This window comes from Xiphias gladius, chromosome 19 (assembly GCF_016859285.1).
Source record: "Xiphias gladius isolate SHS-SW01 ecotype Sanya breed wild chromosome 19, ASM1685928v1, whole genome shotgun sequence".
NCBI lineage: Eukaryota > Metazoa > Chordata > Actinopteri > Istiophoriformes > Xiphiidae > Xiphias > Xiphias gladius.
This window is the reverse complement of record NC_053418.1, coordinates 8,679,369-8,695,500: the sequence shown is the minus strand read 5'-3', so window position 1 is coordinate 8,695,500 and position 16,132 is coordinate 8,679,369. Positions and strand designations below refer to the sequence as shown.

The window sequence follows — 16,132 nt, the reverse complement described above, 5'->3', positions numbered from 1 at the left end:
GCTGTAGTCTCAAAAACCCTAAGTGCTCAGTTTTGTCTGAGCTGCCATGATCTGCGGTTGTGTCACACACAATCCATGTTTAAAGCCTCTCCTGTTTTTTCCCTCACTCATTTTTTTAACATTTAGGTAAACATTAACTGAACTCAGTGATGTTAAGATGTATTACACTCTGACTCATGGTCTCATAGAGTAACTCACTGTCTGGAGGAGTGTCCCGTTTGTGTAACTGGGGGAGGTGTACAGTATCTGATAGTGGTTTATGACTGTATATTCCATAGCGGTATCCATGAGAAAGAAACAGTGATACATCCTGTTTCCTGTGTAAATCAAATATCGCCAACAGCAAGCAACATGTGAATGTTGTGATGTGGGGATGGTGTGGGGTTTGAGGTTGATATTTTCTGTGTGAACTTGCAGTTTCTTAAGTTTCTTACTTAGAAAGATGTCATAGATGACTTTATGATGCATTCTCAGAGCAAGATAACACAGACTTAAAATGATACAGACTGATATTTGTGTATATGTGTCACTTTTGTCTTACAAGTGACGCACAAGTTCCTACAGTAAAGTTTGGTGGTGACATGTACTTAAACGTGCTCTCTCTCTCTCTCTCTAAAACAAAAGGACCAGGTGATTAAAACCAGTAAAAAACACTGAATAAAGCAGTTTCACGTTAAAAATCGCCCCTGAGGGGCTGCGAGCCGAGCTGTCACTAACATTTGCTCAGCTTGTTTCTCTGATAACTTATGATCCAGATGTTCAGGCCGTTTTTACCGGGAGCCGAATTATCCGCGGAGGTCTCCTCCTCTCCAAAACAACCAGACCCAGTGATTAAACCCGGTAAAAACACTTAATAAAGCAGTTTCACGGATAACGAGTCCATTTTGACTGCTTCTGACCACCACTCTGACGCATGCGCAAAGTGGATATGACGCCATTGACAGGCGACCAAATGAAACGGACCGTTACCTTGATTAAAATTATGGATTTCTCTAGGTTTGAAAATTGCTGGAAACATTTGGGAGAATGAAAGTACACAACTCAATGAAATATATAACATAGTTCTAGTCGTTTTGGGACATTTTAATGTGGAAAAATGACATGATATACCTTTAAAGTAGTACAATGACTTTTATTTTTGCTATAACAACATGTTAACATCTGCAGATAATTCTGTAAACATTTTGAAATAAATTGGAAGAGGCTCATTCAACTACTGCCTGTACAGGGGGTCATGCACTGTAAACTAAAACATTCAGGCATGCCTCTTATGGCGGGTGTTTATGAGAGCGGCGAAGAAATGTAAATTGTTGTTTTCTGTAGGCTCCTGGTTGGTGCTCCATGGAGTGATTTCATCAGAAACAAGAAGGGGGATATTTACAAGTGTCCAGTCACAGGGTTCAGAAACAGCTGCGACAAGCTCAATCTTCAAGGTAAGGTTTGGCATTTTTGCTATTTAACCTTTGACCTCTCTAACATTGGCCATGTACTTCAAAAAGCCTAAACATAACTGCAAGGATGTGTCATCTTAAAAACATCAAGGATTTCCCCAGACATAGCTCTGGGGAAATCCTGAACTTCCTTGAACTTTAATGAAATGTTGTCTTTGCTACTTTATTTACAGATTCTGTCAGTATTCCAGATGTTAGAAACATCAACGACAACATGCGCCTGGGTTTGACTCTTACCCGGATGCCCGTAGTCAATGGTTTGATGGTGTGTGTGTGTGTGTGTGCGCGCGTGTATGTGTGTGTGTTTGTGTGTGTTTGTGTGTGTTTTCACACAAAAAATAGAAAGAAAATTATGTTATTTCAGAGACTGGCAGATTGTATCTTTGCTTTTTTTTTTTTTAACCTAAAGTACTACATATTTCTCATAAATCTATTTCTTGTCTATGTGCTCAGTAATTTATTATGATAATTGCTTTGATGGGATATTAGGAATTTTTGATTTTCATTTTTATTAACACAGCCTTCAATTGGTGTTAGAAAAATTATAATTACAAGATGAACACCCTTGGATGATACAGCACTGTGGCCATGAACTGGTTAATTCATGACTTCCTTTGAAATGTACATTAAGATCTTGTTTTTAGGTGGCAGGAAGTATGTCAGTGATTCAGGAAAACATATTGCTGTAACAGAAAGTAGTGCCAGGCTCAAAGGTTACTGAATAAAACAGTACCCACCGAATGGCATTGCAGGTTTCATTTCAATGTTATTTCCCATCAAAAGCACTTTAATGTGGTTTGGTCAAATTTAAATCTATTAGATACAGACATAAGAGCTTTTTGGCAGCTTTTAAAGGCAGTTACAAAGTTAAACATCCAGTAAGTCTCTTCTCTTCTTCTGTGGTCATCTTATACAGGTGTGTGGTCCTCTTTGGGGACAGCTATGTGGCACTCAAGACTTCTACCCTGGAATATGTGCAAAAATGACCCCCCTCTTTCAGCCTCAACCTGCTTTCTCTCCTGCCGTCCAGAGTAAGAAGTTTTAATGTGATTGTTGATGTTTTAAGTTGTGCAGAGTTAAGTATCTTTCAGAATAATTTCCATCCTTACAAGGCAAGTTTCAGTTAATGTCAGAATGGAAGAAGTCCATAACAGTGTTGTCACAGTTTTCTTCTGGGTTCAGTTTTTCTTTTAGTTATTTCTTGTCTCCTGGGTTCAAAAACATGATGATTTAACAAAATAACTCATCAGTGCTCTGCTTTTCATCCACTACTCTTGAACTCAGAAAGCTGGAGCTTTCTTGAACCCACCAGCAAGAAAGTGTCTCTGCTTGCAGCTGTTTAAGCACATTATACTGCAATTTTTGGTGGCTAGCTGTTTTACATTACCTGTTTCAGGCAAGTTTAAAGTCTGCAAAATGTATTTTTCAAATGTATTGGCATGAACTGAAACCAGCAGCTGTATGAAAGGAAGAAAAGATTACTTCAGAAAATGGTCAGCAGTAACATAAAGTGTATAAACCCAGTTAGATCTATCACAGCTGCTTAAACGTATTGTGTCCCCTTTTTATGACATTTCTAGCATGTGGAGGGCCTATGGACATTGTTATTGTTTTGGACGGCTCCAACAGCATTTATCCTTGGGAACCAATGACCGATTTCCTCCAGAAACTAATACCTGCGCTCGACATTGGGCCCAAAACCACACAGGTAACGTCACGTCTCGGCAGCCGAAATCGGAAACGTAGGCAGAGATGAAGCAGGGGATAATCTTGAGTTAATTTAGTTGGTTACCTTATTGTTTTGTGGTTACTACTGGCAGCTTTCTGTGCTCTTTCACACCATTTTCTATTATCCCAGGTCAGCGTCATTCAGTATGCCGTTCAATTCAAATTTGAATTCAAACTGAATGAGTTTGAAAGCAAAGATGAGGTGATGACTGCAGCATCCAGAATCACACAAATGTATGGTCATTCTACCAATACCTTCCATGCGATCGAATTTGCCAGGTTAGTGTTGCAGCAATACTGACTTTTATGCATATGTATATATGCATTTATCTGGAAATGTTAATATTTATTTTTGTGTTTGTTTCCTTGTTTATATTCTTATTAATTGATTGTCTGTTCATGTGTTTTATTATTACCTGACTAAGGCAGAATGATTTTTTTAATTTAAATTTAAATTGATTTTTGCATCACTAACATCTTTCATTTATAAGAAATGTATGTGTGGCATAGTCACTTTTTTATTGCCAATTTATTTAACAGAACTGAATTGTAGAACTTAAAAGTGAAAGCGGAAACTTGTGTGTGCTCTCTTCAGTCAGAAGGGTTTCAATCCAATCAATGGTGGCCGACCCGGTGCTGCCAAGGTGATGGTGGTTGTCACTGACGGAGAGTCGCATGACGAGGCTGTCAGGGATAGAGTCATTGCAGAGTGTGAGAGACAAGGCATCACCCGCTTTGGTATCGCCGTAAGTGAGGACCTGCCATTGTAACACCTCATTAGCTCTCATGAGGTTAATGAGAGTTAATACAGTAGTCGTGGTGGTGTTTTGAAAAATATCTGTGTGTTTTGTTTTAACATAAACACTGCAACCATTAAGACCAATTAAGAGATTTGAGCATCACTTCTGTTTTCCATTACAAAGTTTGACCATTATGACTGTAAAAATGTGATACCAAAAGCTTATGTTTGCATAGCTACACCTCACTCACTCACTTGCAATCCTGATTTTTTTTTTTTTTGCTGACTTCTCCTTTTCTCCTAGGTCTTGGGTTATTACATTAGAAACAGCATCAACACAGAAAACCTAATAAAAGAAATCAAATCCATTGCCAGTTTACCCACAGAGAAGTACTTCTTCAATGTGTCCGAAGAGGCAGCTCTCTCCACCATTGCTGGAACATTGGGAGACCGCATCTTCAACATAGAGGGTGCATATTATTTCCTTACCCTTCCTGTTATTGTATGTGCTATGCCTGACACTGCATGCCCATTCATATCCTTTTGAAAGAAACTCACACATGTCACAACATATCTGTTGCAGTTGAAGATCCCAAGAGATGATTAAAACAAAGTGTGTTCTATACACGTCTTTCACTCTGTGTGATTCTCGATCTGCTACTTTGCTTTTGATTCTGCTGTTTGCATGATGGTGTGGTCCCACAAGGCACCGGAAAAGGGGGTGACAACTTCCAAATGGAGATGTCCCAGGTCGGATTCAGCGCCCACTACTCCAGCCAACAGGTACAGAACGCTGCCTTGTACACTTTTATAAAGCTTTTTTTTAATAACTTTTTTATTTATTCAGTTGTGACACAGCAAATTCATGTTTGGCTGTTTTTCAGACTCAAACTTGCAAAAGCACTGCAGCAAAACTGTGAAGGGTTGTACGTCGCTGTGCACATAAGTGAAATATGATAAAGGAAGCCCAGTTTGAAGGCCTATTAGATGTCAAGGTATTGCACAGGGATTTTTACTCCTCTAAGAGAGAAATCTTGAAAGCAATCACAGCAACAATAATCTTGAGAAAAGAGAATTAACAAGAGAAAAAAATTAGTACAATTCCACAAGGTAGCCTACATGCTACAGTACATGGTACCTGCTTTGTGCACCTGGGTGTATTCGGTGACAGGAGAGTATTGATAGAAGAAAACAAAGGTTGAGCCAGCACCCATGTTCTTGCCCGACTCTCCTTAATATTTTGTCTGTTGTTACTCTAGAATCTGTCAGAATGCTCCACATACAGACAAATACACCACTGGCCACCAGTTTCTGCTCTCAGTGCTATAAAAAGATGTGATAATAACAAAAATACTATTAAGTAATCATTTTTGATAACAGCAATCAAAACACCACATGCGACCACGGTTTGAAGTGGCAAGAATTATACTAACCATAGAATCTGAGAGGTCACAAACTACAGTGGGAATCACAACCCTTCTGCTGTACCAGCACAATGTTCTCACTGAAAGGAAATAGGAAGCTGTGGTTTTTTTTTACAGCGGTCTGTCCATGACCTTAAATAATTTCTTTTACCACCACTTGTTGAATTTTTGCTAGGAAACCAAAAAGAGGACCAAAAATATAAATGCTGTGATCTACAGTAGTACAGTATTTCCATGGTTTCTGTTGACTGGTCTTTGACCTATGCTGTTGAAGGATGTAATGATGCTGGGAGCAGTCGGCGCATACGCTTGGAGTGGGACTGTCGTCCATCAAACGGGGTCAGAAGTCGACATTCTCCCTTTCTCCGCCTTTGAGGGGACTCTTCAAGACAGAAACCACAGCTCATTACTGGGTAGGCATTTAAATCTTTTACATTTAAATCTTTGCATGACACAATACAAGTATGGGAGGGTAGGAGGGCTGTTATCAAATGCTTTGACTCAGCTTGTGATGTGAGTGTAAACACTGCAGCTGCATGGCTTTAGCAGTCATAGTGGAGGTCTTCGCATTCTGGGCAACAGTGGCTGATGGATGGTATTTCAAAAACAATTCAACATCTCAACAGAGCTGCATAGGTGTGGCAAATATGTTTGGTGATTTTAAGTGGAAAGTGGTTTGTGAAATTGTCAGCTTCTCAGCCAACCACCTCTTTCGTCATGTATTATACTGTGAAGTAGAGGACCATAGAAAAATGATTTGCATAATCTCTAGTGGCCTTTTTCATAGCCACATTCGTTTTACTATGCAGTGGTGGCCACAGGACTAAAGCCAAAATATGTTTCCTTTGTCCTAATAACTTAAATTTGGAAATCAATCTACCTCATCTTGAGTGAAATCACTCAGTTCCCAGTATAGCTCCACCCAATTTACGCTTGACTAAAGGTCTAATCAGACAGAATAACTCAAAAATGCTGTGTAGATGTGCAGAGCCGTTAATTTGCAAAGTAACTGGTGATTATATTTTTCCAATAAATGTAGTGGCGTAAGAAGTACAATATTTCCCTCTAAAATGTAGCAAAGTAAAAGTAGCATGAAATGGAAATACTCAAGTAAAGTACAAATACCTCAAAATTGTTTTTAAGTAGTAAATAGTAAATACTCGGTAAGTATACTTAGTTACAATCCGCCACTGTTTATGTAAGAAGATGTTCCAAGTTCAGATGTCAACTCGTAAATGTTTTACTTGCGGGCATTTCCAGGTTACTCTGTCACCACGCTGAGCGATGGGTCTACACTATACTTTGTGGCCGGTGCACCTCGCTCCAACCACTCTGGACAAGTAATCGTCTACACTGTCAACGCTCAGAAGCAATCCGCTATTATAGATTCTGAGAGAGGGAAACAGGTACTGACATTGGAGGATACGGTACATGTGTAAACGTGGTGTGTAACCTGACCAAACACATTTGACTCATCATCAGTAAACAGCTAGCAATTGTTGTCCTAGATTGGGTCGTACTTTGGAAGCGTCTTGTGCTCCCTGGATGTGGACAAAGACGGAGTGACAGACCTCCTGCTGGTTGGTGCCCCCATGTTCATGAGTGACCTGAAGAGAGAAGAAGGCAGGGTCTATCTCTTCTCTGTCACCAAGGTGAAAATGAACAAAAACGTCAGTTTTTATGGTAACATTTTGTGGTCTGGATATCCTGAGCAACAGTGAACAGGAGAGTCATCGTCACCCTTCAGACTTGGACGTAAAGATAGGCAGTTTACAGCAAATGAAAAGACATTGTGCATTATTACATTTCATTTCATGATTTAGAAAGTTTCTCAAGATGAAAAGTCGTTGGTTTGTAAGACAAGTCAAAGAGATATTCTGAAAGCTGATGTACACTATTTCATTTTTAAAATTCAGACCACCTCAATGCATTATAAATCAACCTTTCTTGTAAAGTGACGTGGATTCCATTAATTGTTCTCTAAAGTTTAAAGGAACTGTAGCAAGATGTTTATTTCCAGCAGCCCCATACTTTCTCTGTCTTATCACCTGAAGGGTATACTGAATGAGCAGGGATTCCTCAACGGTCCACCCGAAACTGAGAACGCACGTTTTGGGACGGCTATCTCCGCCATTCCTGACCTGGACCTCGATGGTTACAATGATGTTGTAGTTGGAGCCCCACTAGAAGATGAGCAAAAAGGCGTCATTTACATCTACAATGGAGAGAAGAAGACGTTAAACAAAGAGTTCTCACAGGTACGGAGAGAAACAGATGTGTTCGCTTAAAGTCTGACAGATGTTCAAGGTTCGTTACGTGTTAGGTGGTCCTGTGCCTTTGGAGCACAGCAAACAATTAACTCAAATTAAAGTTTGTGTTTCATGTGACGAATACCGTATATTACATTTAGTTTATTCAACCCTGTAACAATATGAGTGATGACAGTTTTCGTCTTTTTCAGAGAATCCTTGGCTCCCAACTGGATCCTCAATTGCAGTATTTTGGAAGGTCCCTAGATAGCTACAAAGATCTGAATGGTGATACACTCCCAGACATCTCAATTGGTGCCTATGGCAAAGTGGTGCAGCTCTGGTGAGTCAAGCCAGCACAGTATGTGGGAACAATAAATATCACCAATGATAAACTGTGAAGGATTAAAAGTGGTGTATATTATGCAATGATCTTCTACATTATATTATTTCAGTCAATGAGCCCATTATTTTAGAACTGGCAAAGCTGATAAAACTTTGAAATTACACTCTTTTTCAGGTCGAGAGGTGTGGCATTAGTCACAACTAAAGCTTCTTTCAGCCCTAATAAAATCAACATTTTCAACAAACCCTGTGACATAAATGGGCGCAAGCTTCCATGTTTCAACACCAACCTCTGTTTCAGTGCTGAATTCAGGCCTGTGAATCCCGTTGGACCCATTGGTAAATCGGATTACCTGTTAGACTCCTTTTACCTAAAGTAATATTTTAATATTTTAATAATAATTTTGGGAAACATTTTTGGAATTTGTTACCTTTGGAGAGATCCAGCTCAGCTGTTGCCCCTGTTTCCAGACTTCTCATCTAACTCTCAGCAACAAATGCCAATAAGCTTGTTTCCCAAAATGTCAAACTATTGCTTAAAGATATTCAAATCCCATCCTAATCATTTTCAAGAAAAAAAAGATTGAACTCAGATGTCAAAGAGTGTGTCATACACAGTCTGTCTTAATTTCTTTTAGATATATCCTACACTTTGACTCTGGACGCTGACTTACAGGCTTCACGAGTGACGTCAAGAGGAATGTTTACAAAAAACAATGAACGCTTCCTCACAGAAAAGGCAAAAATATTATCTACACCCCTGTGTCGAGACTACCAGGTTTATGTTCAGGTAAGAATGAAATTGGTGTGTTTGGATTTTTTATGATTCAGTTATGTGCAGTCATCAAAGACCATCAGGTCTTTGATATATTTATATATATATATATATATATTGCTTTATTCTTTTTTATTTCCAAGAAAAGACATAATCTCAAGTATTTTAAAAAATTGTCTCCTGATTTGTCCATATATGATTTCTGCAACAGGAGACACCAGACTTTGTCAATTCCCTCAGTCTGAAAGTGGAAATCCAGCAGGAGAATGCAGATGTGAATCCCGTCCTTGATAAATTTTCTCCAAGCGCCTCACAGTTCTTTGTAAGTGGCTGATACAGTACATGAATCTCTGTTAATTTTCTTTAGTCTTGGGTTGTCAGAGATCTACAAGAAACCTATCCAGTGAGAGGAGATTTTAAAAGTACTTGTTATTCTGCAGAGGTGTTTGTACAGTCATTTAAAATGACATGGTGTGCGTGTGATAATTACTGGGTTTCAAAACTGAAGTGTTTCAGTTAGTCACACAAGTTTTGCGGATTTACACACTATGTGTTTTCCCAAAATCAAAATTCAAGTTTATCCAATGCAGTAAGAATACAAAAAGTTTCATTTGTGTTATGTTTTTCCCAATTCTATAGAGGTTATAGGAGAATAGGCATCATTTGAAACGTCACCTTTGAAGACTAAAGCGGCCTCCTGTGCTGACTTTGCTGCTCTGTTATTGTCTCAGATCCCCTTCACGAAAGACTGTGGCCCTGATGACGTGTGTATCAGTGATCTGGTGCTGAGTGTGACGACAGACTCAAAGGCGTCCAGGTGAGAATCACTGAGCTGTGTCAAGTGCATAGTACAAGATATAACATGTCATACTTGCGGTCCATTACACGTACAATACACAGGATCATATGCAAAGCATACACTTTTCAAGAAAAGACAAGTTTAAGTTTTGTTTCTTGATTTCACTTGATGTGCAATGGTATCCTCTGTATAAGGAATTTTGTTGTTCATTTAGAGTTGAAGTTGTAAGTAAAAATAATACTGTGAGAGAACAAGCTTGGGCAAGGCCATGTCTGACTTTACTATGAGTCATTTGGGGATGAGGGATCATGTTACAGGCCCAGGAAAACATTTTTCTCAACCAGCTTCTTACTGTGAACGATGGGGCCTTAAAGTGCATCAAGATAACATTTTCTGCCGGTTAGAACAGTTTTGGTTGTTTCACATGACAGATTTCTGTATTTGTGTTTTTATCTCACTGGTTTGAGGTGGGCAGGGCTTTGTGGAAAAAGGTGAAGTTATGTATGTCTGTGAAGCAGTCAGAATTTAATCATGTTTGGATCAGACTTGGTGACAGTTGTGTGGTTGCTTATGTTGTCAGACCACTGTCAGTCAAATATCATCAAACCGCACCGACACAGTCCCGATGAACAGTCCGAAGTTTTGTCTGTTTAACTCTTAAAACGTACACTATAACCTTAAAAAATGTTTTTTTCAGAACTTTAACTTTCAGAGTTGCTAATTTAGTCGTGAATATTTAATGCCATAAAGAAATATTTTTTCGGGGCTCAATACTTTGATGTGAAGTTGTGAAACACATTTTTACAGTCCAAGTCAGTGACTATAATGATCAATTCTCAACTACACAGCTTCTATCACATATAGATACATATAGATCACATTTATATTACAGAGAAGACGGAACTGTGTGAAGATTAGACCAATCAGTAAAATGGGTTATCCTCTATTTAATGTTATTTAAAAGAGAGAAGTAAAAGGAGGCTACAACCATTACATCGTTTTCTATTTTCTCTGTCTTAATGGCTGCTCGCTGCAAAAAATTTGTTTTCCAGTTTATACAGCAACTTCATAGCCCATAACATGGGGTCGGATGTGTGAGCTAAGGAAAAAATTTTAAAACATTTGCTCAGCGAATCAACTCAGATGAAAGGATATGAAAATGGACTTTACAGAGACCATAAAACAATTCTTAAAGTACTCTCCTACATTCATACACATTCGATCACATGTGGTTTTTGCAGCTGCTGTTGATTTTCTGTGACATACGCAGATTAAATCATGTGAATGCAGAGGACAGTAATCCGAGCTCTTGTGTTGCAGCTCAGCTCCCGTTCTGGTCAGCGCTAATAACCGAGAACTGTCGTTTGAGGTTGTTGTGAAGAACAAAAAGGAGAACGCATACAACACTCAGGTTTTGGCCATGTACTCCAGCAACCTCTACTACTCCTCCGTCTTTCCTCCTGTGAGTGTAAAATGTTTAACTGAAGGCTGGTTACATTAACCTGATGCTACTGTGAAAATGTACACTAAATAAATCCATTACCATCAATTCCTTAGACACGCTTCTTAAATGAATCTAACCCATTTTTTAATATTTATTGCAACAGTTAATTAGAAAAAAGGAGTGTAAAGGAATATTTTCTGTCATTTTCTATCTGTGCAGGTGAATAGTTATTTGAAGGGCTTTAAAAAGGTTTTCAGCCTTATATAAATGCATTGTCAGTATAATAAAGCCACACAGCAGTTATGTTCTGTTGTGATTTACAGACAGATGGAGTCAAATGCACCTCAACACAAACACAAACTGTCACTTGCCAAGTGGGATATCCAGTATTAAAAAACGATGAAGAGGTAAGTGCAAGAAAAAAAAATCTGTTTCTCTACTTGTGAATTATTTTGATTTGATTATGGCAGTGCTCGTTTGTTTGTTTGACTAGTTACAGAAAGTAATGCGAGACATTATGTTATTTCATTACAGGTCAAATTTCAGCTCAATTTTGAATACAGTCTTGATCAGTTGCAAAACCGAGCTGAGGTGAAATTTGAGGCCAAGAGGTACACTGAATTAATTAGAAATTCAATTAACAATTGTGTCTATTAATTTAAATTATTGACATGTTCTTTACCGTTTTTCTTGACAGTGATGGTAAAGAGGAAAGACCCGCAGACAACAATGTGGACATATCCATACCTGTTCGATACGATACAGGGATTGTTTTGTCCAGGTGTTTTTACTTTTTGTCACCTTAACAGTATTTTCTGTCATTTTAGTCAGTTTTACTTGACATTTTATGATGGCAAATGCATTACAGTGTTATGTTTTATGGTTTCTTTATCCTAGGCAGTCAAATATCAATTTCTACGTGGCAAATTCTACCAATCAAGTAGTAACAATGGTGAAAACTCTAGATGACATCGGCCCAGAGTTTAACTTTACAGTGAAGGTGCAATAAGTGAATCCTTCTCTTAAAGTATCGTCATCTAATTTCTCATAATTATTAAAAAAAATATTTATTGAAACAAATTGTATTCGAAGGTTTCAACAGGTAACTTCCCGGTCAGCCTCCTGTATCTGACCATTGCTCTGCCGATGACCACTAATGCTGGAAATCCGCTCCTCTATGTTACCAAAGTGGACCCTCAAGCAGTGAGTACTCAGTTACCAAATACCAGCAACTTTGTAAAGTATTTAAAACCAGTTTTATTTAATGAATGTCCTAGTTGACACCAAATCTTTATCTTCTATCTCTAAATTTTCATCTTCTAAGTCAAGCTGTTTAAAATATCTCTAACTTTTACTGTATGTTTGGGAGCGCAATTTCTATCGAGTAAATGACGCAAGGCTTCTACGCCTGCAGGGAGGTTCTGTCAGCTGTGATTCCAGCAGCCTGGTGGATCCGCTGAAGATCGGTGTGAAGAGCCCCACAGTGTCTTTCTCTGAGGAGAGCCTGAGAGGCGTCGAGAAACTGGTCAGTCACATATTTCTCTGCATGTTTTTCTCTTTATGTATGTCAACTTTCTCAGATGTTGCTCAGGAGACGTCTTTTCATGCAGCATTTTCACTTGTGTCTTAGAGATGCTAGCGATGCACAAATTTAAATCTGTGTGTACACAGTGCACACAAGGTACCTAACAGATATTTGTCGATATGTCATATAAAAACATGATAAAATATTTTGCAAGTGATTTTATCATATTCTCATGTATTCGTGATTTGATGCATAATTCATGAGCTATATGAATTATAAAACTACAAACTGCACATACAGATGTTATTTAGAATTTTGTATTTTATATGTTGAATATTTTTAAATAATATTTTATTTTGATTCATATTGTATATATAGTGTACTGTACTTTGTACCTCTAAGTCTTACTCTACAAACTTAAAGGCTCAACTTACAGAGATTTAACTTATATCTATTGCAGAATATCATTTTTTTCTAACATTTTAAGATTTTTAAAAAAAATAATCCTATACAGAAGTCACTTTAAGTAATTTGTCATTGTGGTTGTGCTGAGTTTTAGTGATGCTGTGTACTGATTTTCTTTTGTTATTAATTTTTATTTTTTCAACTTACAGGACTGCAAGAGTGCAAAATGTGGGTATATAAAATGCATCCTCAAAGACACTGAAGTTAAGAGTGACTACATTGTGAAAGTTAAAACAAGGATCTGGAGTGGCACATTTATTTCGGTAAATATATTTAATAATGATTTTTTTAATACTGGTTGTTGTGTCTGCTTTTATTACCACTAATTTTCTTATGTTGCTAATTAAGAAAATCTTGCTGATGCTTTTAGTGGTCTGATTGGTATAAATTTTGCTATGACAGGCCACCTATCAGACCATCGAGCTGACCTCTGTGGTCGATGTTGAGACCTCCAACCCCGATCTGCTCGTTATCGGCCACAAACAGCTGCCAGTAAGATCACATTTCAATATTTGGATTTGGTGCCTCAGGTAAAGAAATCAAAGACGGAAGAGAGAAAACTTAGAGCACCTCGACGTTTCCAGTTTATTTTAAACCCTTGCTGTGACTCATAAGTATACTGTCTTCTCTTAATGCAACACCACTGTTCAGAAGTTATCCCAAAGCATAAGAAGCCATCATGTTAGACTATTGTTCACTAGAAAAAGATGTGATTTTAATCTCTGCATTGCACAGATCCAGTGGGCATAGTGTAATGTGTGACTTGCCTGTTTATTTTCCGTTAATCATGCCATATCTGAGTGAGAGACCATGCAACGACCTCCCTGCTGTCTCCCTGCTGTCCAGGTGGTGGTGACAATCAGTAAACCAGGAGAGAAAGGTGATGTTCCAGTGGGAGTGATTGTTGGCAGCGTCCTTGCCGGACTGCTGCTGCTGGCGCTGGCTGTTGCACTACTGTGGAAGGTAAGCGTTTGTCTACGCTTTTGGTGAAAGTAATTTCCGCATACAGAGGAACATCAGGGAATTATTTACATAGCTTAGGCATGTCCGATGAGTATTTGTAAACAGGAGCATTTCAACTCTGCCAAGGTGAGAGAGGAGAATGAACCTGATTTTGGTAGAAATGTGCATTTTTAAAAGGAATACTTGATTCGCTTATCATCAATTAACTATGCGACAGAATGCAGTGTATTTACCATAAATATCTGGATATAAGAAAAGTATGCTATGTAAGTTTGTTACATTAGTGCTATATAGATATATTTTTACAGAAAATCGACAATATACACTGGGATCTCTCTATTATGACTGATATTACAACTGTGTCTGAACTTAATCTGTTTACTTTCTAGTTTGGGTTTTTCAAAAGAAAGTACCAGCAGCTTCCGCGGGAGGCTGACGGAGACGGGCAGAGCCATGCACATGTTGACGAGGTGCTGTGAACTGAGGAGGAAACCTGCAGCTTTCTCTCTCCGCTGGATTGTTTCCAGTGTGGATACTGGTACTTCTCACTGGTTCTTGTCAAGTGCAAATGGACTATAGCTCAATCACTGGAAATTGGGCATTTTAAAGTAATGGAAGATGTTCAGTTTGTGGATAACTGGCATTAGATTCTCTGTCCATTTTATGGATCACTATTAGTCTTTTTTTTATTTTACTCTGTGGATTGTACATTGACTATTTGCTGATATGCACTGACTTTGAATAGATGTAAAAACTGTGTTTTTTTCCCCAACGTGACAGCACCATGTGCAGTACTTTATTTAGGCCTTAGATGCCATTATCGATTTGGATGTAAATGTTGCCTCCCTGACTTTTAAACTGTAAAGGCATCTCATTTCTGCATTGGTCTGTGCAACGTGATTGACAAATAGCAGTTTCTGTTAGAAAGATCTGGTAGTCATTTGTCAAAACATTGACCTTTTTAGCACACACACACACACACACACACACACACACACACACACACACACACACACACACACACACACACACACACACACACACACACACACTCACTCACTATAGGTAGTCAGTCTGTAGCATAAAATGCCTTGAGATCCACCTCTGGCACTCAGGACTTTTCTTGCATTAAGACTATTGATATCTGTAGTTTAAATGCAAAAAGGAAACAATATTTATCGTGGAAAGGGTGAAATGTGCCATTTCTCAGTTTCATTGTGTTTGTACTGTATATACTGTAAAATAAAATTCTAATCTTTCCTATTGGGTTTTATATATGAAAAGACTAGAAGCAATATGGGTACATGGAATAGCTGCTTCTGTTGATGTTATTGCTATTGAAGCGTTTTGTGATATTGGGGATGTTTTTGTTTTTTAATGGCAAAATTTGACAGATGCAAATATTTGAGCAGCATATTGTTTAGGGGCTGCGGTTGATCATTATTTTCATAATCGAATAATTTGCCGATTAGTTTTGCAATTAATGGTTTTGCCTACTAAATTTCAGAAAATAGTTTCTTTTATAATTGCCTATCATAGTTTCCTGGGTTCCAAAGTGATGTTATAAAATTAGTTTCCCTGTCCAACATATAGTCCCAAACCCAAAGATATTCACATTACTGGAGTTTTTTGCGCAAACTATCAGTCGATTACCAAAATAATTGCAGATTAATTTTCCGTTGATCAACTAACTGATTAATTGAATAACTGTTTCGGCTCTACTTATACTCTACATACTGTTCATTACAGAGGTGGTGCATCTTTGTTTATTTACTGATTGCTAAAAACAGCAACTTAGTAAATTTACTCCTTAAATACACCTAATATGTACGTTTGTTTCTTACTGACAGTAGGAAGTTTGTGATATGTTTGATCCAAGTTAATCCTGCAGGATCTAAATGTGTATTGGTACAGCTTTGCCACAAGATGGCAGCATGATATAGATGACGTGTTGGGACTGTCCAATATTTCCTCATTGCTCTGTTGATGACTGGAAAACACCATACCACTATCCATTAATACATCATTATTTATGACCCATTTTGGACTGTGTTTCTGTTGTCCTCTCTAGTGTTGTGTTGTCTTTTCTCCTCTCATCTAGTTACGTCTTGTCTCCTCTCTTCCCCTCTCCTCTCCTCACCTCTCCTCTCATCTCCTCTCCTCTCTTCTCTCTGACCATGCAAGGAACCCTACTTGGACCACTTCCTTCCAAACATCAGTACAAT

At 38.2% G+C, this 16,132-nt stretch overlaps 1 protein-coding gene across 1 annotated transcript in view; it reads left to right on the top strand.

Annotated features, from left to right (window-relative positions):
• itga2.2 (integrin, alpha 2 (CD49B, alpha 2 subunit of VLA-2 receptor), tandem duplicate 2) overlaps positions 1-15,902 on the top strand; it is a 20,369-nt gene extending 4,467 nt beyond the window's left edge. Inside the window, exons 6-33 of the mRNA XM_040154648.1 lie at positions 1,324-1,433; positions 1,625-1,716; positions 2,368-2,482; positions 3,032-3,159; positions 3,310-3,458; positions 3,775-3,925; positions 4,223-4,388; positions 4,625-4,701; positions 5,617-5,755; positions 6,603-6,748; positions 6,851-6,994; positions 7,397-7,600; positions 7,804-7,934; positions 8,112-8,275; positions 8,575-8,726; positions 8,923-9,033; positions 9,443-9,528; positions 10,831-10,972; positions 11,278-11,361; positions 11,489-11,565; positions 11,652-11,735; positions 11,852-11,954; positions 12,047-12,157; positions 12,369-12,479; positions 13,094-13,207; positions 13,347-13,436; positions 13,791-13,907; positions 14,297-15,902. Of these exons, the coding sequence (XP_040010582.1) occupies positions 1,324-1,433; positions 1,625-1,716; positions 2,368-2,482; positions 3,032-3,159; positions 3,310-3,458; positions 3,775-3,925; positions 4,223-4,388; positions 4,625-4,701; positions 5,617-5,755; positions 6,603-6,748; positions 6,851-6,994; positions 7,397-7,600; positions 7,804-7,934; positions 8,112-8,275; positions 8,575-8,726; positions 8,923-9,033; positions 9,443-9,528; positions 10,831-10,972; positions 11,278-11,361; positions 11,489-11,565; positions 11,652-11,735; positions 11,852-11,954; positions 12,047-12,157; positions 12,369-12,479; positions 13,094-13,207; positions 13,347-13,436; positions 13,791-13,907; positions 14,297-14,386 (3,388 nt within the window). The 3' untranslated portion in view covers positions 14,387-15,902. The remainder of the gene's footprint in view (positions 1-1,323; positions 1,434-1,624; positions 1,717-2,367; positions 2,483-3,031; positions 3,160-3,309; positions 3,459-3,774; positions 3,926-4,222; positions 4,389-4,624; positions 4,702-5,616; positions 5,756-6,602; positions 6,749-6,850; positions 6,995-7,396; positions 7,601-7,803; positions 7,935-8,111; positions 8,276-8,574; positions 8,727-8,922; positions 9,034-9,442; positions 9,529-10,830; positions 10,973-11,277; positions 11,362-11,488; positions 11,566-11,651; positions 11,736-11,851; positions 11,955-12,046; positions 12,158-12,368; positions 12,480-13,093; positions 13,208-13,346; positions 13,437-13,790; positions 13,908-14,296) is intronic.
• Positions 15,903-16,132: the final 230 nt, after the last annotated feature.